General features: G+C 37.2%; 1 protein-coding gene across 1 annotated transcript in view; it reads left to right on the forward strand.

The window, feature by feature from the left end:
- LOC120636569 (forkhead box protein L2-like) overlaps nucleotides 1-12452 on the forward strand; it is an 84408-nt gene extending 71956 nt beyond the window's left edge. The window contains exons 8-11 of the mRNA XM_039908104.1: nucleotides 321-390; nucleotides 6846-6965; nucleotides 10860-10976; nucleotides 12141-12452. Of these exons, the coding sequence (XP_039764038.1) occupies nucleotides 321-390; nucleotides 6846-6965; nucleotides 10860-10976; nucleotides 12141-12211 (378 nt within the window). The 3' untranslated portion in view covers nucleotides 12212-12452. The remainder of the gene's footprint in view (nucleotides 1-320; nucleotides 391-6845; nucleotides 6966-10859; nucleotides 10977-12140) is intronic.
- Nucleotides 12453-12731: the final 279 nt, after the last annotated feature.

Consider the following 12731-nt stretch of genomic DNA (forward strand, 5'->3'; position numbering starts at 1 on the left):
CCTTGACACCGACTTGCACTTTTTCATACTTATTCGGAAGGTAATTCTTTAATCCCCATAAAAATAGTGTTACTTATTGTTATACCAATCAAATAGCTCGTAACTACCTTCGATTTATATTATGACTTTTTAAAAAGTTGTTATAGTTGTGGTAATGTAACTGAGCCAAGACGTACCAAGCCGAATTTAATTTTTACATTTTGCAAGGCAATCTCTCTCAAAGATGTTGTCGGTGGTGACGCTGGTGACGCTGGTGTGGTGGTGTGGTAGGGTGGTAATGTGGTGGCGGTACACGTTATATTGTTTCATTATTGTTACAGCTCCAAAGCCAACTGCAGACGATGCAGCCGATGCCGATGAACACTTACAATGCTATTAATGTACCTATAGGTAATTTTTTTATTGTTTTATGATTTATTATCTACGTAAGTTTATTTAAAATATTTATTATTTCATTTTCACTCTTTTTTGTACTCAACACTAACAATGACTCAAGCTTTAACACTTAATTGTGTTGTGCAGCCAACTCAGGAGCCACAATTGAAGTTGATAAAAATAACTATAAATCAACATTGTGAGAGTCGAGAATAAGGACTTTTATTCCTACAGATTTTTTTAAATAATATGAATATAGATTTAATTAGTGTAATTGGCTTCTAGCCGTTCTAATTAATAACGATAAATGCAATAAATAACCCCACCCACTTAGATCTAACTGAAAGAACTTCTGACGCCATTAAAGCAAACGATATGTTTAACGATTGACGGCCGACTGGCGCAGTGGGCAGCGACCCTGCTTTCTCAGTCCAAGTCCGTGGGTTCGATTCCCACTACTGGAAAATGTTTGTGTGATGAGCATGACTGTTTTTCAGTGTCTGGGTGTTTATATGAATATTCTAAGTATTCATGAAAATATTAATCAGTCATCTTAGTACCCATAACACAAGCTACGCTTACTTTGGGACTAGATGACGATCTGTGTATTGTCGTAGTATATTTATTTATTTATTTAAAGATTCAAAATGGTATGCATAATATTTTAGTACTTTTTGTTGCAATTCTCTGTTGATTTTTTATTATTAACGCACATTTTCACATGACGTTTCACACCGATATTACTTACCACAATTATAACAAACAAGTCCCAATGCGTCACATACTAATAATTAATTATTAAAGGTTATTGAGTAATTCTATAAAAACAAATAATCAAATTATCATCAAATGAATCTATTTAATCGTTGAGATTATATTTAAAAAAACGTTGTCGTTTATGTCTTAAGATGCCTGGTGCCAGTCTTAGATTATAAATGCCTAAATTAACTCGTACATCCCAGACCACTTTATTATAAAGTATCTTAAAATATTTAAGAATGCTTTCTCTAAATAAAATCAACGTGTTATCTAGAGAGTACAGTGAGCTAACCATTAGTTTACTTCACCCAGGGCTACTTAAATTGGTTCGATAGCCATTGGTCACGCACAACTTTTTAGCATGTGCATTAAACGAAAACATAAATACACGTGATATTTCACTAAGCGCTTCCCCATCCAAACTTGTGATATTTTATGTTTTGTTTTCAACCCCCGCCCACCTCCCTCAAGACTCTGACGTAATTAAAGTATCCCTTAGTGATCCCTTAGAACTAACCTTAGGGCGTCGTGTGTTGAGATTCACATGTTAGCTTGGTAAATAAATTAGTTCTGTAGGAAACTATAGTTACGTAAGTAACTCATGTGTTTACCAAGTTAACAAGTACACATCAGTGTAGCGTGGGTTAAAGGAAATGCAACGCCACTTATACTTATCGACATAGTTAGGAAATCTAGGAAAATCTTACCTCTAGTTCCAAAGAAATGTCTCCATTCTAATTCTTCCAATAGTGTTCCATGAGCCACGATGAGCACGGCCGCCTGTTTGCTAGACAAAACATTTAGATTTTATCCTTTCACGCTTTTCTTATAAAAAAACCAAAGAGATGATGATAAACCAAACTACGATTTCAATTCTCTTTGTAGTAAGGAGGGGTGCCAGCGCCGCCCTTCAGACAAACTACCGGTAACGCAGTAGGAGTGTTTAAGCACGCCTCTGTGCACAAAGAAAGTGGCGCATCTAGTACATAATAGTACGATGCCTTTGCTAGTTACAGAAAGGGAACTCAAAACAAGACGTAAAAAAAATTATTTGCCTATTAAAACGGGAAGATCAAAATGACCGTAAGTTTACAGAAAGATCGGCCCGTCTCATCCACCACGCTGTTACAATGCGGGTTAGTGGAGTGCTATGATCATTATCACATGTTAGTGACCACCACAAACGGTTTTGAGGGATCTCCAAAGTAGGACGACGAAAAGTTATATTATTTAATCTTAGGTACTTACTTGTCATAAAAACCCAAACCCAGCTGTTTCGTCTTAGTGCAATGCATATCACTGGTTTTACCTCATCACAAACGAAATACATGGCGGACACTTAAAGCATATATATAAATATAAAACTACTTAGGTCAGCCTTAATGGGGAAATAGATTTTGATAACTTTCACCTATAATTTCTGTTGAAGCAACATGGGATACAATCCTACAATCGCCGTTTCAGTGAAAACCTATTTTAGGAATTAACTCGCTTAACGGAATCTAATTTTTATATTTTTATGTCCCTTTGTAAAGTTAAAAATAATTTTCAACAATGTATGTAAAGTACCTACTTCAATATACTGTTACAGTAATTTTATAAAGTGGGTAAATATCCAACTTTTGATAACTATAAATTCATATTTGTCAGATATTTTATTAAATTGATTAGGATTTTACAAATACCCTAAAAACTATCATTTAATTCATAGATAGTTTTCAAGAAACAGTTAAAATGATATGTGTGATAATGAATAATATAAATACGGGTGCATTTTCGTTACACTTCAGTCCTACATGGACTCGAACGATGCAAAGATAATCAATACATTGTAAAAGCTTAGCTGTTGTACTGCATTTTATTAGGGGTGTAATGTTATTTGAAAAGCTAAGGAATATAGCTTATCGGAATAAAATCTGTAGATTCATAGTATAATGAATGATTTACTTGACGGCCGATTGGCGCAGTTTGCACCGACCCTTCATTCTGACCCGATGAGCATGAATGTTTTTCAGTGTCTGGGTGTTTATATGTACATTCTAAGTATTTATGTATATTATTCATAAAAAATATTCATCAGTCATCTTAATATCCATAACACAAGCTACACTTACTTTGGGGCTACATGGCGATGTGTGTAATGACGTTGTATATTTTTTGTTTTATACTTCCAGTAACGTCTAATAGTACTTTCATATTGATACAAGTGTGCTTCTCATTACATTCGGGGCCGTGTTTGAGATAACGCGCAGCAGAGTAACGACGTACGTACGAGTCAACTTTAACATAAACGGTCATATGTAGTCGCGGACGGTTTTTTACAATTTTAGAGAATCGATTCCGTCACATTTACTACATGCTTCCGTCGTAACGTTCACCCTTTACACATCGCACGCGTCCGAATCTCTCATAAAGGATGTTTTTGCTGTTATTGCAACATTACTTACCCATTGAGTAACTATTGGTCCAAGCTGATAAATAGACTGTCTAACCCATTGACCGAGTGATCTAACCTAAATAAAACCAATTCGAACCTGAGATTAGCGCGTTCTCCTCATTGAACTCAAAAGCTGTATAACGACCCGACCCGTGCCCACTTCATTTGGCTAAACAATTTGAACTCGTGATGAAATAATTTATGCATGGTTCAGTTAGTACTGATCTGCTATCATTTATTTCCCAACTAACAAAAGGAGGGTTATATTTTGACTGCGTATTTGTGTATGTATTTGCATGCCAATTTGGCTATTACCAGGTTTCCAATGAGTGAATGAACTGATCATGATTCAATAAATATTTTTTCTCATATTGTTTAAAATTTCTCTATATAGTTATACTATATTCTAATAATAACATTACATCTATGTAATGTTATTATTTGGTACCAAAATATTAAACGGTCCTAAAGGAGTTTTAACCCTATATAAGTATATAAGCAACATAGGTTATTGTGAAATAAATGGACATGTTGAACAAATGAAAAAACCGTCTAATACGAGTAGCTGCAATAAATATCACTACATGGTCGCGGTTCCATATCTATCTCGTGTTATCTCTTTAACCATTCCTCCAAATTATATGCAGTAAAATGTTTTGTTTCAAATACTTAAAACGAGGTAAAACAAACTAAAATTATACATATGTAAGTCGCTAACTTTTTTGTAGACATCATCAAGTTCTATACAACTTTTCTTTAGATACTCAATCATATATCTCTCACCGTTAGGGCACCATTCGTAATTAACACTTTCTTTCGACCGTTTTTTCTCCGACTAACTTTGCAAATCCAAGTACCTAAATATCTTTTCAGTTTCCAGGTTAATGAAAAAACACAAACTTACAAAATTTACCTCTTTATATTATAAGTATGTCAGTTATATAAACGCTTGCTCATGATCCAAATGATGAGTGATCGTTGTCTTGTGAGATGTGGGTATGGGTAGTGTTGCAACTTCTCGCTACACTCAGGATTCTAGATGCAACTCCCTCGCTACGCTCGCAAGTTACCTACTATGAAATCCATCATTTACTTGGGGTTTATCCCGTTGCTCGTAACGTACATTACAACATTGCTGTGCACCAATATATCCATTTTCTTTTGCTTAACGGCATGAAATATTACAAATATTTAACAAGTAATCATTAAAAAATACATACAATAAATATGATTAATTACTTTTTGTCAATATCATAATGTCAAAGTTACTGAGCCATTAAATAATTAGATGTCAGTAGGTAATAGTTCATTTATTTTTCTTGTAAGCCCATACTCTATTTAATTTTCCCTGTACTTGGTTTATTAACAACAATAAAAATACACAAGTTTAAAGTATGTATCTACTACGGTTCATGTGATACAGCCCCTTGACAGACATACGGACGGACGCACGGACAGACGGACAGCGGAGGCTGAGTAATAGCGTCTCGTCACCGCGGGGCGTACCTCGAAAGGAAACGTCTCTTTAGTTATTTGGCAAAACAAATATTTCACCGCTTCGAGAACATCAAGCAGCATATTAACTAAGTTTGTTTGACAAACGTTTCGCTTTTTACACGCTTTATATTAGCTTCACTTGTATGTTTGTTTGTAACCGACTTCTTTGGGCGCGATTTTGACCCACTTTAAACGGTCAGATTTCTTTCAAACTTTGTAGACATATCGAGGACCGATGACAATACACTAATCTGAAAAGATTATTCCAATTTTCACTATAAAAAATAAGATTTTTTACTAATTACTACAGCGCCATCTAGACCCAAATGTAAAAAACCTATGGCGTTCGCGTACCTAACAAATTCCACAGAAAACATTAAGCTACTAGATGGTAGAGGGCATTAGCTATTACTTTTTAATGGCCTTTAATCCGTGAAAAATCTTTAATCCGTGAAAAACTGCATAGATTATTAACAGTTTCCATTTTTTGAACCTCATAACCCACTCGGCACTCCACACTTTAATTTTTGGATCACCTGATGGTTGGTTGAAACCATCGCCTTTAACAAGAGCACCACTAGACAGGGAAGAAGCACAATGCCGCCCGGTGACCATAAACTTGAGGCATCACCTACGCCTTAGGCCTCATGATCCTGTGATCACACGCCCTTCAGAGCGGACCACGACTGCTTAGCGGCAGAAATAAGCATGGCGATAGTACTTCCCCGGACGTGCTCTTTCACAATTCATTTCTACCAATCCGGAAACTGATTATTAAAACAACGTGGAAAACGGTTGTACAGCTAAAGATCATAAATTCAAAGTGCTATTGTTAAACGAAAAGGTTTACTTACCTCGATTGCCATAGAGCACTAGGTCTTATAATATTAACTGCCACGTTGTTCTGAAGTTGGCGGTATAGGGTAATAATATACCTACCTAGTCGGTTGTAGAAGCAATATCAGTCTCAACAATTCAATTCATAGTTCATTATTTAAATCCAATAACAATAAACTGATTTTAATGAAACGTCTTCTTGCATTGAACTGCATATTGCTCGCTATCTTCGTTCACAAACAATGCAGGTAAACTCTGGACGATTAATTAATTTCACATTCATTCTCGGTCTATTAAAGTACACAGACAAATACCACTCGTTCGAGGGAATTCCAGTATTGACCTACCACGATGCTGGGAATTTAAACAATTATCACACCCTGCAATTGATAATAAAACTTATCGTGCTCTTTCTTTTCGGCCACGGCCACGGATAGGGCACGGATCTTCTCACGGAATAAAAAGGGAAAGGCCAAGCGCGGATTTGTAGACATCACCTTAGAGAACATATTGAAGAAATCTTAAGCATGCAGGTTCTTCCCTCACAATGTTTTCCCTCACCATTAAAAGCGGATCATATTTCTAACTCCGAAAAGTGTAACGAAGCCGTAACCACAAGCTTACAACGGTTTTTACATAAAATTATTTTTGTAAGTCTAATGGTTCAGTCTCAAGCTATCGATACACACTTTGTATTGTGAGCCACGTCACTGGCGCGCTGGGGAAGCATTACGAGTGCGAGCACTAAAGATAAACTTCAGTTTCATCAACTACAGCCTACACCAGTGCACTGCCGGACTAAAGGGAAGGGAAGACGGGCCGGTAGTGGTAGCAGAGACAAGAGGAGGGGTGGTGACAATTGTATACCGATCTGCAGTCACGACACGACAAGGATACCGTTTTAAACGCTCCTTTTAAGTAACCCGAACTCTGATTGCAGATGGCTCCTCAAGTCCAGGCTCCGCATATGCTGCACCCGGAGAGTTCTCCCCAAGCCGGCATCACGACATTGTCACGTCGTCTGACACGGCTGTCTCTCGCTTCTCATTCTGGCCTGATGGTAAACAATAAAGTAGTTTTTCCGTCTATTTCTATGTGTTTGTTTGTATGCACCTGTGCTCATCTCTTCCCCTGGACTCCCTTACTACTCATTTCGTTTTTTCTTTATTCTACTATAAGTTACCCGGTTACTGTACCTAATCTTAACTGATGGTACGTGTTTATGCAGTCTAAGATGGTAGCGGGCTATGTGACGATGATAGGGATATGGCAGTAATATTAAAACATACCCGCCCTTATATAAGGGTTACCGTACCTTGGCGGTGCGTCTTTGTCGTTAGGGCGATAACTAACAACAGCCAAAACCGCAAATAAATATAAATCACGCGCAATTTCGAAAACTGCCCCTGCTGGGGATCGAACCGAGGACTTTCTAAATATTAGGCACAGCTCTCACCACTGAGGTCGACATAAAATAAATCGTCGTTACGAAAAATGATGTTCGATCAGAAAGTGCTGAGGTTTGCGGCCTAGTTAGCCTTGCCTTGCCGTCCACAAGTGTTAATGTCGCTTTAAAAGCAGAAAAAAGAACGCTAACTAGACGAAACAGCACGCTCAGTAAGTTAATACTAAAAAATTGAAATTTAGAGATCGTAATGACTCGAGGTTGTTCCAGATTAAAGGATCCTTCATGTAGTTTTGTGGTTGAATAAAAAAACCTTGTAATAAGCAAAGCCACGGGTCAAATATCTTTAAAAGTCAGGTGCTTTAGCAGTTAGGAGTGGCTTAAGAGCGAAGTTGAAGTACATTCTTTACCCTTTTTAATCCAAAATTTTTATTTATATATAACTTAATAAGATCAATAATAGGCTACCAGAATACCATAGATTTCTTATATGTTATGAGATGGTGGTTAGTGTATTAATAATATACATTGATGCGCTGGATTTATGATATTGTCAACATGCAACTTCAACATATTTCAACCACCAGATCATCAGATGATGTGGACGCGAATTATATAGGATCGATTTGAGCTTCAACCGGACTTACGTCATAAATGTTACAGTGTGTTTTTTGTCTTTCCTTTTTTCGCGCCCAACACAAACAAAAACTAATTAACTGACAAAGAGTAACAAAGACTATTGTTATCCCAGGAAGACGAACGATTCCCACCGGATTTGTGAAAATCCATAATAAACGCGGTCGAAGGACGCGGGCAACAGGCATCCATCATTTTAATACTTCAATCACGTAAACATTGGCAATCGCATGATGATGACCCTCCCGGGGACTTGCTCAATTTTTGTCAAATCACAAATTACTGCAAATGAACCAAAGGACAAGGATCAAATTTTATTAGATTGCGATGAGTATGCAACGTTGAGGCGAGTCAGAAATAGCTGGATGGATGCAACTTTGGAGGTGTGAAGGAAGAACCGGCATCCGACGCGTCGATCACAAATGCTATCACTAACAACGAATGGCACCCAATCATCCAACTACGAGTCGAAATCGTACTTTTAGTATGGCGTAGGCTAATTATTTAAATTCAAACAATATTTTTATCAAGAGCTGAACTAAGTAGTCTGCAGCAATTAATGTATAAATTTTTCTTCAAATTAATTTACTATCTTTATTTATTGGCTTAACTGAGAGGTTTGCTGTCACCCGCTTAGAACTTCTGGTGTCTATCTTTAATATCTAATCGTCAGATTTTTAAATAAAAAAATTTAAAATCCTAAAGTAGACCTATTATGTTTTAAAATAAAAAATCGGCTATATATGAACCGATTTGCATTTAAATGAAATGGAATCGAATTTTTTCAATGGTCACCTAAAGTAATGTGACCTGCACCTACTTAACGTTTCTTTGGAGCTACTGCCTCTTTGTATTGCAAGGCTTATTTTAAATCCTCAGGGCAAATAATTACCTAACTCGTATGCCAAATGTGTAAACCAGCTTATCTAGTACATCATGCGACAAGGTTATTTGAAAAATACATGCCCTAGACCCGCTTATTCTGGTTCCAAAGTCAAGCCCCGCAAGTATGTAGTCTTTACATAGGTGCTATGTTCGAGTACTCTGTCGGTTTGAGTAAGTAGTATGTGACCAGATTCGGCAGCAAGTGTCAGCCTTGGTCCACCTTGTGAGTAAGACTGCCAACCAACCATCCTGGTCACTTTTTACACTAGAACACGCTATGAGGCCCGTTTGGATAAGCTTTTTACAAATTTTTAATAATTTAATAAGGCACTTATACAATTTCATTTAAGAAAGATGATGATTCCAACTACAAGATTTAACTGAACTACCTAAAACTGCGTGAGGACCAAACGCGACTTCGTCTAAGAAGAAGCCTACGTAAACTTAGTCCCTTTCATAATCAGTCTCACTCCATTCAGCTGGTCGTCGGCCGCACATTCAAGAGATAAACATAATGGTTGGACCCAGTCGCTGCACAAACGACTTTCGACTGAATTCGCTAGCATCAGTGTGCCTCCAAATTTCAATGCGCATGTGCCAACTTGGTTCTTATAAAACAAGACTTAGCGCCATCTATGTCAACTGTGCAACACATGTGCAGCAATGGTTTAACTTTTGTTCTCGGTGCGACCTCTGTTGTAAGAACCGAATACCATCGCACCAGAAGAAGGGCATGTTACAAAGAGGTTGGTGTGAAACTTAGAACCGCCAAAGCATTCTTAACAAGTTGTGCCGGCTAGATTACAGAGGGCGCTATGGGCTACAGTGACGCCGATTCGGGTTAACGAGTGTCGGCGACAATAATACCTGTAGCCAGTTACGACTTTGATGTTAATTTCATCACCCTTGCTCGTAAAGTGGTTCTCACATCGATATGAGGCTCATAATCCAAGATATTAGACATGCGTGTTTTATTTAAAATTACCGTACTTGTGATTTATGTATTATGACCCTATTAATTTTAGTTTGTACTGCAAATTATGCGGCTAAAAATAATAGGTATTTCATTAAATTTACTAATGTTTTTACCTCATCAATTATAATAAATAAACGTTTAATCTTATCCAATTATTCACAATTCATAACTGGTAATGTTTTAAACATGTTTTAAATACGAAAATATCCCCTTTATTATATTTTTAATTTTGGCTGTATGCAGCGAACGATGCTGGCGGTATATCGGTTTACCTTGGCGCGCGAATAAAAAACCGTCGCGCCATTTTACGTACCGTAGCGTTACCGTTTCGACCAAAATCTAGAGAGCGGCCTACGAAACTTTCCTACAATGGAAAAAACGGCAAAAAAGAGTCGGTTATGTCCTGAGAACGTATTTAAAAGTTTATTCGGTTTTTTTCTTCGCAAATGTGATGTAAATCGTCGTCTAAAACGCGTATAGTACAAAACTTGTTACACTCTCCTCTTTCTGAGCGCGCTCGCTTCTAGCTCACGCGCCTAATACCGCCTCAACTATAAAATGCAATATAACCATACTTGATGCATAATCTTCTTTTATAACTGTTGTTCGCGATCTCGTCTACGTTTATTACAGGTTTTTTTAAAATAATAACCGTTTGTTTTCGTTGAATAGAAATCAAGGTTATTGGTGTTAAGGTGGGGTGTAAAGAAAGGAAACAGACAAAAACACTTTCACATTTATAATATTAATATGCGACTTTGTAGGCACAGTTATCAATGAGGGCCGATTGGCGCAGTGGGCAGCGACCTTGTTTTCTAAGTCTGAGGCCGTGGGTTCGATTACCAAAACTGTATTATGTTTGTGTGATGAACATTATTGTTTGTCAGTGTCTGGGTGTTTATATATAAAATTTTCATCTGCATCGTACGTGACTTTGGGGCGAGAAGGCGAATTGTTCATGTATCCAGAAAAAACTTGCTTGCCGTCCTTCAAGAACCTGTTAGAAATCTTACTTAAAACACATGTTGGAAACCTTATTACACTTTTTCCAGGTGGATCCCCGAGCCCGAATGCAGGATACGTACCCACCAGCAATTTCTCCCCTCCTCGACAGCACGACACAGTCACTTCGTCAGATGCAGCTGGTCGATTTTCATTTTGGCCAGAAGGTAAATTACTATTAGTGAAATACTACAAAAAGTAGGAACAACAAACTATAAATAAAAGGGGCTCAACTTCTCCTATTCCCCGATACAATCGAGGGGTATAATATCTGTCTGCTGCTAATGCTGGCCGTGCTGCTGGACATAGGGTTTTCCACGAGACACAGTCTTGTTAGATTCATAACTTGGACGGCTGATTGACGCAGTGGGCAACGACCCTTCTTTCTGAGTGCGAGGCCGTGGGTTCGACTCCCTGGAAAATCAGTAGTATTTCAATTTTTGGACGTTTATCTGTTTATTATAAGTATTTATGAATATTATTCATAAAAATATTCATCATCTTTGTGGCTAGATGGCGATTTGTGATTGTCGCTGTATATTTATTTATTTATAACTGGTTGAGCTAAGCGAGATAAAAATCATTTAAATAGGTTTAGCCATTTTATATAACACAAACAATATGATTGTTACTTGTATTCGTATAATTTAGACATAGTGGTCGAATTGAGGACCTAATCACTTTTGAAGTATATTGATAATACAAGTTAATCAATGTCATAAGTTTAAAGAATGTATAAAATACACATGTAGTACATCGAGGTTACTATACTTTCGATGAATTTCTTAATGACAAGGTTGCCTGGAAATCTTACACAAGATAGAACAACGATTGTTAAATTTTAAAATTATGTTGGAAAAGAGCAACTGCCGAGTTTTTTGGCCGGCTTCTTCTCGGAAGAATCTGACTTCCGATCTTGTGGTAGATGAACTACAAACACGCAAACTTGACGTTTCAAAAGTGCTTTTATTAGGCCAACTTGAAATAAATGAATTTTGAATTTGAATGTTTTAAAACCGAAAAGCTAAGACCTTAATGATCCTTGGCCCGGATTCTTACAATTGAAGTTGTATCCACTTTTAATAGTAATTATTAAGGCGTTATTAAAAATGTTTAAAATTCAGTGAAGAGGTGTCAAACTTCACTTTTCAAAATACATTACATGCTTCGTTAAGATGAAAATTGAAGAAGCCATAGAGAAACCGGCCCCGAAAGTACTGTACTGTCAGCGGTTTGATGATTGGTTTGATTAAATAGGTATTTGGACTAAGCCGGAACCTAAAACAACTTCGAAGTATATTACTTTTTAATAAAAACCAATTCTTTTTCAGTTGGTGTGAAAGAAGAATCTTCTTCTAGCATCATATCCAACGGCGCCTCGTTCTCTAAATGCTTCATGTGAAGGAAGTGAAGATTCGAGGATAAGACCAGAGCCGATTCAGTTGTGCACAAATCTCTAGATTGACGGATCATAATCCTTGGCCGCGAGGAATTATAGTCACAGAATAATAGCATTTGGCAGTTTAGTTTGGGGATTTGTGTTCAACAGACTTATCACGACTATCCATTCAAAATGCTGAGTGAAATAAATGGATTTCAGGACTTTGAATGGATACCTTGGAGATTACTACTTACACACCTTCGACTCAATTCAACCCATATTTTAAATTCTTGATGTGATCGATGTTTTAGACAAGATGTCATTCTGGGCCCTGGTTATCTATTTGAACAACGTGAGACATTCCTATCCATCGTTTGTGACTTCAAAACTGACAGTCCTCGTAGTGAGAGGTATCAAACTACGTTACGAAAAACAATTCGCCAAAAGGTCACTAAATTCCATAGAAAACCAGGGTTCTGTATAAGTACTCATAACAGCGGCTCACTAACATGTTTGTAAAGTAACATCGCTCTCAGGTCGG

Source organism: Pararge aegeria, chromosome Z (genome assembly GCF_905163445.1).
Source record: "Pararge aegeria chromosome Z, ilParAegt1.1, whole genome shotgun sequence".
NCBI lineage: Eukaryota > Metazoa > Arthropoda > Insecta > Lepidoptera > Nymphalidae > Pararge > Pararge aegeria.